The following is an 18,617-nucleotide window of genomic DNA, read 5'->3' as shown; positions in this document are numbered from 1 at the left end:
CTTCAGCTCAGGTCATGATCCCAGGGTCCTGGGATCAAGCCCCTCATCGGGCTCTCCGCTCAGCGGGGAGCCTGCTTCCGCCTCTCTCTCTCTGCCTGCCTCTCTGCCTGCTTGTGATCTCTCTCTGTCAAATAAATAAATAAAATCTTTAAAAAAAAAAATAAAATGAAACTTATAAACCCTCCCTTGTTGCAGCAGCATGCTAAGCTGAGACCTAGTTTTAGCAGTTTTAATTATTCTTAAATTATTTATGTACAGAGGTCACACGCTGGCAAACCAAATTGATTCCACTGACATTGCTTGCCTTGGCTGCAAAATATATATGTGTATATTTTTTTTAACAATCAAAAGCTATATATATATATATTTTTTTAAACAATCAAAAGCTTAAAAGATGGGGGTATAGCACAAAGAACTTTTCCTTGAACCATTTGAGAGTAAGCTGCCAAAATGATGCTTGATCACCCCAAATACTTTAGAATGTACTTTCCATAAAGACATTCTCCCACATAACCACAATCTACTCATCCAAATCAGGTGATTATCATTAGTACAATAATAAACACCTGCCCTTAAACCCCATTAGATGCTGATTTGTAATGGGATGTTCTTGTCACGTTTTTATCACATTATCCATCCATTAAGAACAAATAAAAATGAGTAAAACAGGATTTATAATCAAATTCCCAAAATCAACGGCAGTATTTTTTAAAGTTTTTATTTAAATTCCAGTTAGTTAATACAGTATAATATTAGTTTCAGGTGTGCAGTTTAGTGATTCAGCACTTCCATACAACACCTGGTGCTCATCGCCAAACTCAACTGCGATATTTTAAACAAAAAATTTGCTATTTCTGACTGTTATTTTCTTTTCTGTGTCCCCAAATATTTTATTTACAGTGTTGTAGTCCTTATTTAATTTTTCGAGGTGTTATACTAAGTTATTAAATTATAAATTCCTTGAGAAGAGAAACCATATCTTAATCATTGCTAGGTTTCTTACAATTTCCAACAGGGTGATTTATATATACTATGTGTCCAGTAAATGCTTTATTGAATTTTTTAAAAAAGCCCTTCGAGCCAGAGGATCCACTTCAGAATCTCACATTGCATCGAGTCATCATGTGTCCTTTGTCGTCTTCAGTGTTCAGTCTTTCCTTTGTTCTTGTGACCATGGCACTTTTGAAGGTCAGAGACCTATTATTTTGTAGCATTTCCCTCAATTTAGGTTTGTCTGATGTTTTCTCGTGATTGGATTCAGGTCATGTGCTCTTGGCATCAGGGTCCCAGAAGTGATAGTGCATTCTTCAGGTAATACATGATTTCACTTTGCTTTTTGACTGGTGATATAAACTTTAGTCACTTGATTATGGTGGTGCTTACCAGGCTTCTCCACTGTGAAATTACTTATTCTATAATTAGGAAGTGTCTTGTGGGGAGGTATTTTAAAACTATATTAAAATTTATTCATTTAAAAAGTTTCATTTACATATTTCTAACTGTGAACTCATGGTTTGCATTGTACTCAGTGGGCTATAATTTGTAACTATCATTTATTTTGATGCTCAAATTGTCTTTGATTTGACCTGTTCTTTTGACATGTCCCCATCCTTTGCATGCTGTCATAACAGAATGTTGGACTGTCCGTGCTTGAGTCCTGGAATCAATCATTTCTCCAAGGAGTGATCCTTGTTTTCATTTAATAGAAAATGGTCTTTAAAGGCTAGAGTCTGGGCACAAAGTATACTCACTACTAGTGGGATATCACTATTTCCTAGACCTTTGGGTGGCCAGAGTTTAAGGAATGTGTGTGTGTACACACACTGATTTACATTTGTTTATTTCCATATCAAAAGCTATGTGTTTATTCCAATCCTAATTTAGCACCATGAGATTAATTCTAATTTCCTCCTTTTCCGTATTTTTTCTGACACTGAGAAACCTGGCTTACATTATCTTTAATATATTTACTTATTTCATAAATCTTCCTGTATGCCACCAGTTTTCCATCTCTGCCACTACCTCCTCACCTTGCTGGGCTCTGCCACTCCACGTGGACACCTTCAACGTGCTTGGGCTCTGACACACCTGGTCACCACTCCATGTGGACACCCTTCTTGCCCTGACTGAACTCTAAAATTCCATACTTTGCCAATCTCCCATGTGGGAAAAAACCCTGCTTACTCTGCTCAGGAATTTGTGTCCCCAGGCCTGGTCATTTGTATTTTTGATGAATGGAAAAAATCGAAGAGATTTATGAGGCTGAGGAATCATATTTTTAGCAACTGCTTATGTTAAGAGAATTAATATATCACAAAGCCAAAACTGTGACAGCTTAGGAAGATTACCCACTTCGGGGGATGCCTGGGTGGCTCATTCGGTTAAGCATTGGCCTTTGGCTTAGGTCATGATCCTGGTGTCCTGGGATCAAGTCCCACATCGGCCTCCTTGCTCATCAAGGAACCTGCTTCTCCCTCTGCCTGCTGCTCCCCCTACTTGTGGGTTCTCTCTTTCTCTCTCTCTGTCTGTCAAATAAATAAAATCTTTTAAAAAGAAATAAAAATTACCTACTTAGTAACTGACTGATTCTCTTTTCCTTTACTTAAGGTTTTATATTTTCCATTTGTTAAAGGAGGACATCATTGGAAATTATATAACTGAAGTCTAAACTGGATAGAATATTTTTGAATGAGAAAATTATTTCTTCAAGCATAATACTTTGTTGATTTCTAAAACATAAGACAGTCATTTTATGCTGAACAGTCTTTGAAAATGGATAAACCATTAGTTAAGCAAAATAGTTGCTCTAAGCGTCATATAGCAATTAATCATTTATTGTTTATTTTCATTTTTAAAGTTGAGATAGGGAAGATCTTGTTGACATTATTTTATTGTGAACATTGCTAATGTCACCCATTCTTTTTAATTTTATTTGCCTCCATTGCTCTTTTGATTTTCCTTCCATGTCTACCTCAATGCAAAATTTCTCCTTTTTTGGTTTTTAAAGTCCATAAGTTTTGGCAGAAGATAATAATTTTGTTCAAGTCAGAATTTCTATAAAAAATTTCTATAAAAAGAAATTGTTTTGAAATTCTGATACTTATTTAGTATGTCTGTTACTCAGATGTTTCTATACACACTATAGACATACATACATAAGTGATAAATTTTTCAAAATCAACAAGTAAAAATAAAATTCCACTAATGTCCGCATGTAATTATGATCTTTGTAAAGTTTACCGGGACTATAATATTCCAGAATACTACTGCTAATGAGGATAGTTCTGTTATGCAAGAGAGACTCATATCAAAGTTAGCCAGTGAAAAGAATATCCCATATTTTTTCAGCACTGCAACAGAAATATCGGAATTGTAGTAGTGCCAATTTGTCATAAGAACAAAGAAAATTAATATTAGTGAGTTTACTGTATTCTGAGCCCAAGTCTTCACTATGACCATAGGAAGTCAGTAGCCTCTTCCCATTTTACTCATAAGAAAATTGAGCCTCAGCACTAATTAAGAATGTGTGCCTATTGCACAAAGTAAGAGGCACAGGTTTAGTGGGACTCCAGAGCCTGCCTTTTCCCATGACCATGATGCCTCTCATGAGGAAATACAGTTGGTTACACTTTATCTTAATGGAGTACTTTAGGTTTTCTCATTTGTATCCTATAAATCAATTTTGGAACAAAATATGTGGTTTCTTTGGCAGAAATTATTTTTCTGTTAGTCATCTGTTCAGACCACTTTATGTCAAGTCATTTCTAATTATCTCCTAGAGTAATTACAAAGCCTATATTAATGGAGGGAAGAGCTGCATTCCTTCGAAAGCATTTTTGTGTGTGTGAATTTCCTTTATTGAGCTGAAATAAAATAAAACTCTAAATAGAATGATTGATCCTCCGACATCTGTGAAAGTCTGATAACGTGACTGCAGGAATGACTTTTTGTGAGATATATAGAGATGCATTTATTCTGCCACAGTAGCAGCTGTTACAGCGGCAGTACTGTTCCAGTGTTGGTCTATATACTGAAATTATTGTAAGACCGTTTTTATCCTCCAAGTAAGATACCATCTTTGAATGCAAATTTCTTCTTTTTTATGATTTTGCTCTGCATTTTACAGAGGTTCTTCAAAAGCCCTAATTTGGTTCACCTGGTGGTCATTCTTTCCAGACTATCTCTCATTTTTAAGTTCAGCAATCACATTTTATGCTCTGTGTATGAGGTTGTTAGTGGTCTAATTGTAGTTCCATGAAAGTTGTCATAATAAACTTCTTTTTTAATAGTTAGTGATTGTTGTCACTACATTTTGGTTCAATTTTCCTTCCCTGTTATCTGTTAGTTTTACTCTAGTTGGATTTATCTATTCTTTTTTTTTTTTTAGAGAGGGGATGGGGAAGGTGCAAAGGCAGAGAGAGAGATAATCTTGAGCAGGCTCTGTGCCCAGTGCATAGCCCAGCATGGGGCTCAGTCCCATGACCCTGCTGTAATGACCTGGGCTGAAATCAAGAGTCAGACGCTTACCTGACTGAGCCACCCAGGCGCCCTGAACCCATCTATTCTAATGGTTCAGCTTAATTTCCTTTCCTTAGGTTTCCAAATCACCTTAAGTAAAATATAATCTTTCTTTCCCCTACTTGTAGGTGTAGGTTCCCCACAACCTAAAATGTCAGGCCGTTGGTATCTCTAGGTCAATGGCTAACCAGCTGGCAGGATGAGGCACAGTAGCTTCTGTTTTTATGGACCAATAGTGACCGTCTAGCAAACTGCAACCTCAAGGTTCATTTTTGAGAAGCTGGTTCTTTCCTCTTGAGCCTTTGCCTTTATAGGCAAGAGCCATCTCCCAGATGCCAGATCCACAAGCCTTTTCTGGCCTGTTAGGATCAGTTAAGTGGCAGCCCATCCTGTGAAAGAGCAGCATGTAGGCCAAGTGGACCTACAGACAGTATAGCTCCATGACGTCAACTGTCTCCCTGGAGATTTGGGAGAGGGAGGAAGTGACCCCAGGTGTATCTTCCAAGCTCAGGCACCATATTCTGTGGTTATTTTATTCCAGCGGAGTTAAGGAAGAGTCTACAGCACAAGCTCAGGCCACTGTGTGCCCAAGTTCTGGAAGGGCTGAATTTATCATTTATTTTATCAAAAAAGAATTTAGGAAGAATTCCGGTATTTTATAATGTTTTAATATGAACTTTGGGATGTAACTGTCTTTCCTACAAAAATTATTCAAGCACTATAAGTGTCCTGTAACATTCATAAAATTCATGAGTTCATGATTATACTTCAAAAAAGAAAGCAAAAACAAAACTCTTTGATAATTTTTACGCCCAACTCTTGACTCTGAAATTTAAGGCACAATATTAAGTATTCTGCCTCTTCTATCAAACTAAATTTCAGGATAATCAGAATAGCTCTAGTTGATAAAGTTACTCTCTACAGAAGAATTCCAGCCCATTTTTCATTTCTAATAAAATAATTCAACAGTAATCAGTGGATGGAACCATTACTAAAAGATTGATTGGGGTGTCTGGGTGGCACTGGTGGTTAAGCGTCCAACTCTTGGTTTCTGCTCAGGTTGTGATCTCAGAGTCCTATGATCCAGCCCTGCATTGGCCTCAGCTGGAGTCTGCCTGATTCTCTCTCCCTCTCCCTGTGCCCTTTCCCCAACTCATGTGCACGTGCTCACTCTCACTCTCTCAAATCTTAAAAAAAAAAAAATTGGGGGGTGGTATCTGAGTGGCTTAGTCCATTGGATGTCCAACTCTTAATTTTGGCTTAGGTCATGATCAGAGTTATGGATCAAGCCCCGAATCAGGCTCTGTGCTGGGCATGGAGCCTGCTTAGGATTCTTTCTCTCCCCTCAGGCGAGGAAACTCTCCCTCTCTCTCTTAAAAAAAAAAAAAATTTTTAAATTGATAGGGAACTTTACAGTGATGGGATCAAGTTGTCACCACTTAAATCCAGTGGTTGTTATTAATATCACTAAAAATGGAGTACCCAAACATTGTGAGCCTCCTGGCATGGCACCATAGAAATGCATACTGATGTATGTAGGGATTAAATGATTTATTTGCCATTTACTAGAAATATTTCAGGAAAAAAAGTGGGAAGGGATGAAGATGAAGCAAGAATGATAAAATCTTAGTAATTGTTAAATCTGGGTGAGGGGTGTGTAAGGGTCGATTATATTTTTTCTTTATCTTTATATTATTTTCATTACAAAAAGTTGTAAACTAGAATTGGTGTTTTCAAGATGAAAAAATGGAAAAGAAAATTAGTCTTTTTTTTTCTTAAAACTAACATTGTCTGTTTCATAATGTTATAAAGTCATCATCCTCATATTTACGAGAGCTGACCTATAAAGTTGCAGAATTAACATTATGTCCTCTTGCCAGATCTTTCCCTCGACCACTCTGACCTGGTTGCAGAGCTATTGAAGGAGCTGTCTAACCATAATGAACGTGTAGAAGAAAGAAAAATCGCCCTCTATGAACTCATGAAACTGACACAGGAAGAATCTTTCAGTGTTTGGGATGAACATTTCAAAACAATATTACTTCTATTGCTTGAAACCCTTGGGGATAAAGAGGTAAATGGCAGGATGTGTAAATAATAGCCTGTTTTCCTGTCTTTGATTGCTGGTTAATCAAGAACTACACAGATATGGAAATTGGGAAAATTAGTCTCTCTTACTGCTTCTTCCTGTGTGAAATTTTCATAATGAGTACTTTTTCTTCTAAACCAATAGTTCAATGATTTTGAACAATTGACAATGGGAAAAATTAAAGGTTGCTGATGTTATTTTTATAGGAGACTACAAGTTGCTTGTTTTGCATATTTATACTTGTTCAAAAGTATAATTTCCTGTTTCATAGGATGTTGTTGGTTCTTGATCTCCTACAAGTATAAAAAGTGTGATTTAAGTTTGCAACTATAGATGTGAAAACTTAATTATGTAATATATCGTATACTTTGTGCAGTTGTCTACAACTTATCCCTGCCCTGATGTTAAGACCCTTAAGTTACAGAAATGGAAAATGTGGAAGATTGTCTACAACCCAAAATATTAAAAACATTAAAATATTTCTTCTTAGCCTACAATCAGGGCTTTGGCATTAAAGGTTTTAAGAGAAATCCTAAGGCATCAACCAGCCAGATTTAAAAACTATGCAGAACTGACTGTCATGAAAACATTGGAAGCACATAAAGATCCTCATAAGGAGGTAAGTTACCTGACCATTAAATTATTATTTTATTCTCAGTACTTCTTTTTTTATTATTATTTTTATTAACATATAATATATTATTTGCCCCAAGGGTACAGATCTGTGAATCGTCAGGCTTACACACTTCACAGCACTCACCATAGCACATACCATCCCCAATGTCCATAACCCAACCACCCTCTCCATATCCTCCTTCCCCCCAGCAACCCTCAGTTTGTTTTTTGAGATTAAGAGTCTCTTATGGTTTGTCTCCCTCCCGATTCCATCTTGTTTCATTTTTTCCTTCCCTATCCTCCATAACCCCCCACTCTGCCTCTCAAATTCCTCCTATCAGGGAGATCATATGGTAATTGTCTTTCCCTGATTAACTTACTTTGTTCAGTGTAATACCCTCTAGTTCCATCCACATCATTGCAAATGGCAAGATTTTGTTTCTTTTGATGGCTGCACAGTATTCCATTATAGATATATACCACCTCTTCTTTATCCATTTATTCTGTTGATGGACATCTCGGTTTTTTCCACAGTTTGGCTATTGTGGGCATTGCTGCTATAAACATTTGGGTGCATTGCCCCTTTGGATCACTATATTTGTATCTTTAGGCTAAGTACCCTATTCTCAGTACTACTTATATTATCGCATGAAATGTATAAACACTGCTTGAAGTATACCCTTGAAGAGTGTCAGTCATTTTAATCAAATGAACACTTAACTTTGATGTTCCAGGTAGTATATCTGACAAAGATGCAGTCATATTTTTTCTATTAAATTAGCTATGGTGATACCATGATCTTTCACCTAAAATAAGCCCACTCTAGGATATAATCTTGATTTCATTTTTTCCTTCTTAATTTGACTTGTATTTTTTCTAATTTAGAAATCACCAGCCATTACTATCCACTTACCAATAAGAATTGGTTTTTTGGGGGGACGCCTGGGTGGCTCAGTGGGTTAAGCCTCTGCCTTCAGCTCAGGTCATGATCTCATGGTCCTGGGATTGAGTCCCACATCGGGCTCTCTGCTCCGCAGGGAGCCTGCTTCCCCCTCTCTCTCTGCCTGCCTCTACACCTACTTGTGATCTCTCTCTCTGGCAAATAAATAAATAAAATCTTAAAAAAAAAAACAAAAACAAGAATTTGGTTTTTTTAAGTAACTTAAGAAGAATCATCATTAAAATAGTAGAGTCCCTGTAGGAGCTCGATGTCTGTTCAAAGTTTATTCAATAAAATAATGAGGACAGCTTTCCTGAAAGAGTCCTGTAAATCTGTCTCATCTATCCATCTATCTCTCTCTCTTTTTATTTATAGTTGTGTAAAAAAAAAATTAGCCTTTCTGAACTTCTATTTAAATACCAATTAGTTAACATACAGTGTTAGATTAGTTTCATGTGTAAAGCACCAGAGCAGTAACATGAGGTACCTCTGGTAGAACCAAGACATAAGCGAAAGAAGTCAAACAAGGAAAGTTAAAAAATAGCAGTAAGACAAAACAGATCAATGTAATCTTACTAAATCTTACTAAATGTAAGAGCTGAAACTACAACTTTCAGAAGAAAGCATGGGTGTAAATCTTTACCATCTTGGATTAAGCAGTAGTTTCTTAGATACAATACTAAAAGCACAAGTAGCCAACAACCACAACAAAAACATAAATTGGACTTAATCAAAATTTAAAACTTTGGTGCTTCAGGATGCCCAGGTGGCTCAGTTGGTAGAGCATGTGACTATTGATCTCAAGGTTGTAAGTTCAAGCCCCATGTTTGGTATAGAGATTACTTAAAATCTTTTAAGGGCACCTGGGTGGCTCAGTCAGTTGAGTATCCCATTCTTGGTTTTGGCTCCAGTCATGATCTCGGAGTCCTGAGCTTGAGCCTTTGGGTTCTACACTCAGCTGGGAGTTGGTTTGAGATTCTCTCTCCCTTACCCTCTCCCTCTGCCTCTCCTGCTCATGCTCACTCTCACTCTCTCTCTCTCAAATAATCTTTAAAAAATGTATAATAAAGTATTTTTTTAAATAATAGAAAAGGGTGTCTGGGTGGCTCAGTCAGTTAAACATCTGCCTTCAGTTCAGATCATGATCCCAAGGCTCCCTGCTCAGCAGGAAGCCTGCTTCTCCCTCTCCTACCTCTACTGCTTGTGTTCCCTCTCTTGCTGTGTCTCTCTCTGTCAAATAAATAAAGAAAAATCTTTTTTTAAATAATAATAATAAATAAAAACTTTCATGCTTCAGTGGCACCTGGCTGGGTCAGTCAGTAAATCATGAAACTCTTGATCTTGGGGTTATGAGTTCAACCCCACGTTGGGCATAGAGTTTACTCAAAAATTAATAAAATTTAAAAATCAGTGTCACAAATTTAAATAATGTTTAAAAAAAGAAAACTTCTGTGCTTCAAAGGGCACTCTAAAGAAAGTGGAAAGAAGAAGAAAATTTTTGCAAGTCATATGTCTGATAAGGTGATATATTAAAAAAACTCTTGCAACTCGACAACAAAAAGAGAAATAACCCCAATTTAAAAATGAACAAAGAATGGGGTGCCTGGGTGGCTCAGTTGGTTGAGCGTCTAACTTGATTTCAGGGCATGGGATCGAGCCCCGGTGTCCAGCTACGTGGGGAGTCTGCTTCTCTCTCTCTCTCAGCCCTCTCCTACCTCTCCCCCCTGCCCCTCACCCCTGCTCATGCTTGCGCTCTCTCTCTCTCTCTAAAATAAATAAATGAATTATTTTTTAAAAATGAACTAAGGGGGGCGCCTGGGTGGCTCAGTGGGTTAAAGCCTCTGCCTTCGGCTCAGGTCATGGTCTCAGGGTCCTGGGATCCAGCCCCGCATCAGGCTCTCTGCTCAGCGGGGAGCCTGCTCCCTCCTCTCTCTCTCTCTGCCTGCCTCTCTGACTACTTGTAATCTCTGTCTAATAAATAAATAAAAAAAACTTAAAATAAACAAATAAATGTATTTTTTTAAATGAACTAAGGACCTAAATAGACTGTTATCCAAAGAAGACATGCAAATTGCCAATAAGCACATGAAAAATACCCAATATCAGTACTCATTAGGAAAATACACTAAACCCACAGTGAGCTACCATTTCACATACATGAGGAAGAAAAACAGTAAGTGTTGGTGAGGATTCGGGGGTACCTGATTTGCTCAATTGAAAGAACATATGGCTCTTGATCTTGGGATCTTGAGTTTAAGCCCCACGTTGACCATAGAGATTACTTAAATAAATAAATAAGTCTTTTAAAAAAATGAAAAAGAAAAGAAAGCAGTGTTGTGAGGACCTGAAGAAATTGAAACCCTCTGAATTTTCAGAAGATAATGACTAAAAGTCTTCTAGGAGAGTGAGTCATAACTTCTAAATCTATATGGATTCTTACTTAGATTTTTTTTTTTAATTCAGCTGGTGTTTAGTAGTAGAACATCTGTAGTACCTTGCTGAAGGTTTAAAAAACTAATATTTGTAGTTATCCACCTTCTGACCCAAATAAGGCCTGGCATCTCTATTTTTACAAAAGATAAAATTGACATTCTTAAGGCATTACATCTAAAATTAGCCCTGGGTCTTCTGACCTCCAGTGTATTTGCCACTGTACCTCACTTAGTACCTCTCATAGATTGAGAGGTACTAAGTGAGGTACAGTGGCAAATACCTCTCATAGATTGAGAGGTACTAAGTGAAAGGTACTAAGTAAGGTCCAAAGTGAGAAACTACTAAATTAGAATCAAAAGCAATAATTTAGTGTCAGCCCTCCACTGGCTCAATGCAGAAGGAAAGAAAATCATTATGAACAGATGAAGGAATAGCATGTTAAGTTGATAACCCATTAATGAGACTTTTTTAAGATTTTATTTTTAAGTAATGTTTTCACCTCACTTGGAGCTTGAACTCACAACCCCAAGATCAAGAGTTGTATGTTCCACCAACTGAGCATTCAGGTGCCCCAGGATTATTTATATTTTATTTTGTAATAATATAATGGAAAGGTCATGAATACTCCTGGAGCTGAGGGTGCTGATAGTGAGCAGGGTTTCAGTATGGCTATTCTAGAGGATTCTATTCACCTTAAAGATAAATGGAGCCTCCACCACCCAGTACAGCTAGACCACAGTATGATTTAAAAATTGCATTAGCCTGAGGCGCCCAGAATGCTCAGTCAGTTAAGTATCCAACTCTTGACTTCACTTCAGGTCATGATCTCAGGGTCATGAGGTCTAGCCCCATGTCGGGCTCCATACTGAGTGTAGAGCCTGCTTAGGATTCTCTCTCTCCCTCTCTCTGCCCTTTCCCTCCACCCACCCCCAAAAAACAAAACAAAACAAACTTGCATTAGCCAACATTAAGAGAACATGAAAGAAAGAAAGAGTATCTGGAAAAAATATTTCTCCCCATAAATCTATCTGGTTTCAAAAGTTACTGACAGTTTGCCAACCCTGTGTTATCTGCACCCTCACTTTTTGTGTGTGTTTACTGTAGTAGTTTCAAAGCAAGTTATAGATACCGTGTTGTATTGCATATTTCATGAAGTTTTACTTGACACAGTATAGCATTTTAAAATTTTACTCCAATTTAAATATTTCCTCTTTGTTTTAGGTGGTAAGATCTGCTGAGGAAGCTGCATCAGTGCTAGCCACTTCAATCAGTCCAGAGCAGTGCATCAAAGTACTTTGTCCTATCATCCAAACTGCAGATTACCCCATTAATCTGGCTGCAATCAAAATGCAAACAAAAGTGATAGAGAGAGTATCCAAGGAAACCCTTAACTTGCTTTTGCCAGAGATTATGCCAGGCCTAATACAGGTGAGAAACAAAATTTAGAGGAATAAATTATGATACATTTGGGATTCGGTTATTTTAGGCACTTCCTAGGCAACACTAGTGGCGTAACCATGCCTTCCTGCTGTCTTGGATATTCAGAGCAAAGACTTTCCATAACTAGCTCTGTGTGTGTGTGTGTGAACCATTTAGTCATTTTTAAGTGTGCAGTTCCGTGGCATTAAATTCATTTATGATGTACAACCATTACAACTATCCAGCTCCAGAATATATTTTATCATCCCAAACAGGAACTCTGTACCCATTAATAATTCCCTATTCCTTCTCCCCATTGCCCCTGGTAACTTCTACGTTCTCTCTTCTCTCTCTTCTTTATAGGTTCCTCATGTAAATGGAATCACACAGTATTTCTTCTGTTGTGACTGGCTTACTTCGTTTAGCGTTATGTTTTTAGAATTCATCCATGTTATAGCATGTATTAGAATTTAATTCATTTTTTATGGCTGAGTAATTTCCATTAATGTGACTACCACAATTTGTGGAGCCATTCGTCTTTCGATGAATATCTGGGTTGTTTCCCTTTTTTTAATAACATAAATATTGCAGTGAACTTCCTTTTACCTTCTTATACGTATATATTTAGAAGTAGAATTCCTAGGTATTGCCACATTTCTCTCCAAAATGGTTATACTGATTTGCAGTCGTAGATGTAATGTGTTTTTCTCCATGCACACAAACCCATCCACATAAACATTTTAATAGTGGGATCACATTTTATGACATGCTTTGTTTAATCATAAATTGTTAACTTTTTCTGTCCAATAGATTATGTTCTATAACTTAATGACTAATATTATATAGTGTGTATAATAAAACCACTTCTGAAAAGAATTAATCATTAGTTTCTTTGTGCATCTTTAGTATTATCTTTGACTCTGTTCTAAGCCTAATATTAGTCACTAAATTGTGGAGTCCTTTGGTCCTAAGAAAAGCATGTACGCAGTATGTTTATGTCATACGTATAGTGGGTACTGAATAAATTTTTGCCAGGTGTATAACTTAGGGTAATGGTAGGGATGGGACAGATGTTGAGCTTAATTCAGCCTGGATTACAGGAGTACCTTGCCTGCCAACCCCAGTTTTACTCTGTTTAGATTTTATTCAATAGTGAAGTGCTCTTGGGTTCCCTACAGCTGAATGTTTTAGTAGGGTTCATCTGGAGACTTTACAGAGCAGGTTGGCGAAGTGGCAGCTTTCCAGGCTAAATAAAAGTAGAACCCAATAAGGGAAGCTAGCTGACAGCGGAGTGGAGGTGTGGAAGGAGAGAAGGGCACATTTCTGCTGGGAAAGGCAGGAAGGTTAACTTCAGTTACTAAAGCTTCCTCTCTCTTGGTATGCCTATAATCTCATTTTTGAGCCACATCTTCTGTCCATGTTGGAATTGGAATAGTACCTTCTCAGATCCCCCAAGAGTGCTAACAAGGACTTTTCTCCCTAGGGTTATGATAATTCAGAGAGCAGTGTTCGGAAAGCTTGTGTCTTCTGCCTGGTGGCTGTTCATGCGGTAATTGGTGATGAGCTAAAACCACATCTCAGTCAGCTCACTGGCAGTAAAGTAAGTAATGATTCTTTGTCCTAAAGGTGGTGGCATTGGTACATTTTTCAGATTTAGTTCTTTGTTGTGTTAAAGGGTAAATTTGTTACTCAGCTTTGAACAGGTCGGGCCTTGAGCATCCAACTCATTCCTCCTACGGTTTAAATTTTAACTGTTCCTACTTTCACGTTGGTCACTCACGTGAAGTCAGGTAGGGTAGGGTGCTGTGAAAGAAATACCTACAGCCAGCATATTCCTTGCGCACTCCCACAACCAAATCCTTGCCCCCAAGGACTGTTTAAGAATAAATAGTGGTTGGGGCTCCTTCCTGGCTGGCTCAGTTGGTGGAGTGTGTGATGCTTGATCTCGGTTGTTGTAAGTTTGAGCCCCACAGTGGGTATAGAGATTATTTAAATACGTAAGTACATAAATAAATACTCTTTTTAAAAAAAAAAAGTGGTTTTATATATTCATGGATTACTTTATATCTCCCAAAATGTGGAAACCTTGGGCATTTCTTTAATTTTCCCCTATCAACTATGATAATCAAATATTTGCTTTCCTTAAGACTTAAAAAAAAAAAAAGAGGTAGAGGTACCTGGCTGACACAGACAGAAGAGCATGCAGCTCTTGATTTTGGGGTCATGAGTTCAAGCCCCACATTAAGTAATAAGATTACTTAACTAAATAAGCTTTAAAATTTTTTTTAAAGACTTTAAATAAAGAGTCTTTCTTTCCTCATTTCTTTGATACTATCAAACATTGAAATTTATTCTACGAGGTGAGGATAAACTATGTTGAATTTTTGCTTATGACCCAGTTAGCAGAAACACTCTTCTTCATTTAAACAGTTTCCCACACCCTAGCTATTGTCATTACTATGATCAAATTTATTTTTAAAATTGCAAAAAGGAGGGGTGCCTGGGTAGCTCAGTGGGTTAAAGCCTCTGCCTTCAGCTCAGGTCATGGTCCCAGGGTCCTGGGATCGAGCCCTGCATCGGGCTCTCTGCTCAGCGGGGAGCCTGCTTCCCGCCCCCCTCTCTCTGCCTACTTGTGATCTCTGTCCAAAAAAAAAAATCAAAAAAATTACAAAGAGATGGAGAAAATACCTATAAAGCTTAAGTATATACCTAACATTAAATACTTATGTAAGTTATAGGTAGATTAAAGCACTGATTCTTAACCCTTTCTGAGTTACAGACCACCTTGGGATATGGGTTGTATCTCATCCCAAGAAAAATAAATAAATACAGAAAATTTTACACATAGTTTCAGAGGATTCACTGAGTCCCTGAATCCCATGGACACCAGGTTAAAAACCCTTGAATCAATGAGTTAATGTTTAAAAAGCAAACTTTCAACAACACAGTCTTCTTTTGAGTTTTTTTGGTTGTATTGTTGTTGTTGTTAAGATTTTATTTATTTATTTATTTGACAGAGACAGAAAGAGCACAAGTAGGGCAAGTGGCAGGCAGAGGGAGAAGCAGGGTCCCCGCTAAGCAGGGAGCCTGATGTAGAACTTGATCCCAGGAACATGGGATCATGACTGAGCTGAAGGCAGACACTTAACTGGCTGAGCCATCCAGGAGCCCCTCTTTTTTTTTCCCCCCCTAAAGTAAACTCTACACTGAGCTTGAACTCAGGAGCTCTGCATGCTCTACCAACTGAACCAGCAAGGCGCCCCAACACAGTGGTTTTCAAAGAAAAAAAGCTTTTGTGATAAGCTCAAGTTGTGTCGTGATAATTCAAAGATGTCTGTAGAAGAATTAAATTTGAGTACTTTGTCAAGACTCTTAACTCCAGGAAACAAACTGAGGGTTGCTGGAGCCAAGGTTGGTGGGGGGATGGGGTAATTGGCTGATAGGCATTTGAAGTAATGAGCACTGGGAGTTGTATGCAACTAATGAATCACTAAATTCTACCCCTGAAACTAATAATATGTTATATGTTAATTAAATTGAATCCAAGTAAAAAATTTTTTTAAATTAAGTACTTTGTCAGAATGCTAGGCAGCCAGTTGCATATGAGATCATAGCTAGGTTGAGAAAATATTTGGAAATGAAATTAGATGAAAAAAGTAAAGCATAAAATTGTATATGCACTGATAAAAACTTTATAAAAATATGATCTCATCTAGCAAAGACTACAAAGTGACACAGAGAAATCAAGAACATTCTTGGAGGGCAATGTTATAGTTGTTTAAGATCTTGGGTCCTGGAACCCAGGTGCCTAATTTCCTATCCAGGCCCACTTCTTACCTACCCTTGTGACTTTGAGGTAATGACTTACACATCCTATATCTTGATTTCCTCATCTGTAAATTATTGTTGAGATAAAAAGAGATAGTGTAAGGTAGTTAGCTTATTATATAGCACATGGTGCTCAGATGTTTGTCCTTATTGTCTTAATGGTGACTTTTTTTTTTCTAAGTTTAAGTTTTACATGCTATCAATACAACATTTTTCAAAAAGGCATATTAGAATACTCAGTTATCAGGGGTGCCTGGCTGGCTCATCCTGGTAGACCATGCAACTCTTGATCTCAGGGTCGTGAGTTGAAGCCCCATGTTGGGTGCAGAGATTACTTAAATAAATGAGTAAATAGAATACTCAGTTGTGAACAGACTGAGACTTGAATTTTTTTTTTGTAATTCTTAATTAACAACAATAACTTGGGTGTAACTTAGTCTAAAATCTCTCTTTTAAATTCATATATGTATATAATTTTTTAATAAGCATCTTACTATAACTTATAATTTGCTCAGTGACATATGTTCGGCTTGAATCTGCAGATGAAGCTACTGAATCTTTACATCAAACGTGCACAGACAGGTTCTGGAGGAGCTGATCCCACTACTGATGTTTCTGGACAAAGTTAGTGAAGCTGATTAAAGTGAACCAGGCCTCTCAAAGAAAGGACAGACAGACCACCCCTCATCAATGAAAGGAAATTTTCAAACACATCTTTTGGAACTTACCATCTTTCCCAGTTTTAGTTTTTTGTTTTGTTTTGTATTTTCTGTAACAGAGGGCTATCCTCAGTCTGCATGTAACCTTTATGATAGTTATTCCAAATTCAAGAAGAAGCAGTATTAACATCAGTTGATCAGTACAAAGTAATTTTTAATCAAATTCATCATTTTACATGTTTGTACTTCTTTGTCTTCCCATTAACCTTTGCCAGTGTTATGATTGTATAAATTTTTTTTAAATGCTGGTTAAAGAGAATGCTTAAAGCTTTAAAAGTTTAACAGTCTAAAACATTTTTTTTGCCTCTATTCACATGCAGAATAATATTTTTATTGCTACTTGGAGTTTTGTTCCGTATCATGTCCTATGCTAGAAATACTGAAATGATGAAACAAAGCAGGACTAATTTGAACTACAGCTGGACTCTGTTGGTGTGATGGTGATACATGTCATTAGTTGCAATTTCTTTGTGGTGATCTGTAGTTTAAAACTAAGACCTCAGAGAAAGTGCTACAGAATCAGCCAGTTCTGTAACACTGATACTGCTTGTTGGTTGTTGATCTTACCATCTTTATTTAAAACCATGTCCCCTCTAAGATCCCTTAAGAAAGCTGCACCAAATCATCTGCCTGTTGTTTTCTTGATACTTATTAAAATAGAAGGTTTTATTGCAGGGTTTTTGGTTTATCTTTGTTGTGAATGATGCTTTTTTCATATTTATTAATCTCAAATTCACTTATGAACAAACTTGATAATGGAAAGAGACAAAAAGTAAATCAAGTGCATGTGTGTCCTTGACTGTCTTCTGTTTCTCATTTAATAAACAAACTTATTATTGAGACATGGGAGTCAACCAGCACCTTTTCTTTAAATGGTGTAACCTGGTTTCCTTTTACCATGAAATTGTCTTACTTGAAAACATTGATCCTGATGAGAGAGAAGATGGTGCAAGGCTATTATCGTTGTGTAATGGACTCAAATTCTCTACCTCTTCAGGGCTAATCCTTATAACGGAGCTGCTGCCTGTAGGGTCCTTTGGAAAACTACTTCAAGGGTGATTTTCTGTTACATTTTAACAAATTTTTTTAATCACCTTTTGCTACACCTATTCTTTTCATGTGCAGCCAACTTTCAAAAATTACCACTTTGGTGAAAGGCAAATTAGATCATTGGGAACCAGGATACTAATGATTTCTCATCTTGGCTTTTTTAAAAATCCTAACATGAAGTGAATTTGACTGGAAAGGCAAATAGCTATTAGGGAAGCAATTTGCTATTGTTACAGAGTTATCTGTACTTTATTTGTTTAACTGAAAAAAAATGTAGAAATGTATGTAAAGAATTTAAGACAAGAGTACTGGATGGATGATTTGTCATAGGCTTTTCCCTTCGTTTCTGTTCTAGCAGCAGGAAAATAGTTTCTCTATATCCCCTCCCCTTTACCTGTAACAGTTTTGTTTTCTACTGTTAATTACATTGTGTATTTATAGTTCTATGCTTACTGTTGTGCATATACTGGCAATAAAACTGTACATAACATTACTTGAAAAAATTAACAATGTATATCAGTTGTTTTTCTGTCTCACTGTGTGAAAAGTCATGTAGCTCCTACTACATTTTTAAAACTATTTCAGAGGTCATGTATTAGTGCTATTCACGTGAATTTTATAAGTGCATCTGAGGAAAACAGATTTATCGGGAGTAGCCTCCACAGTCAAATTAAATGGCTGTAGGGGCGCCTGGGTGGCTCAGTGAGTTAGGCCTCTGCCTTTGGCTCAGGTCATGATCTCGGGGTCCTGGGATCGAGCCCTGCATTGGGCTCCCTGCTCAGCGGGGAGCCTGCTTCCCCCTCTTTCTGCCTGTCTCTCTGCCTACTTGTACTCTCTCTCTCTCTCTGGCAAATAAATAAAATCTTTAAAAAAAAAAAATGAAGAAACTCATGAGGCCATTTCTTCAAAAACAAAAAAATTAGATGGCTGCATATGCATGTGTATGACAGCTTGTCTTTTTTTTCTTAAGGTTTTTATTTATTTGTTTGATAGAGCACAAGAAGGC

At 37.2% G+C, this 18,617-nt stretch overlaps 1 protein-coding gene across 1 annotated transcript in view; it reads left to right on the top strand.

The window, feature by feature from the left end:
• Positions 1–18,108, top strand: part of CLASP2 (cytoplasmic linker associated protein 2) — a gene marked incomplete at its 5' end in the record, with an annotated part of 139,585 nt that extends 121,477 nt beyond the window's left edge. The window contains 5 exons of the mRNA XM_080810437.1: positions 6,399–6,592; positions 7,098–7,226; positions 11,817–12,023; positions 13,498–13,614; positions 16,385–18,108. Coding sequence (XP_080666563.1) covers positions 6,399–6,592; positions 7,098–7,226; positions 11,817–12,023; positions 13,498–13,614; positions 16,385–16,471 — 734 coding nt within the window. The 3' untranslated portion in view covers positions 16,472–18,108. The remainder of the gene's footprint in view (positions 1–6,398; positions 6,593–7,097; positions 7,227–11,816; positions 12,024–13,497; positions 13,615–16,384) is intronic.
• Positions 18,109–18,617: the final 509 nt, after the last annotated feature.

Source organism: Martes martes (assembly GCF_963455335.1).
Source record: "Martes martes genome assembly, chromosome: 1".
Taxonomy (NCBI): domain Eukaryota; kingdom Metazoa; phylum Chordata; class Mammalia; order Carnivora; family Mustelidae; genus Martes; species Martes martes.
This window is presented reverse-complemented; position numbering and strand designations above follow the sequence as displayed.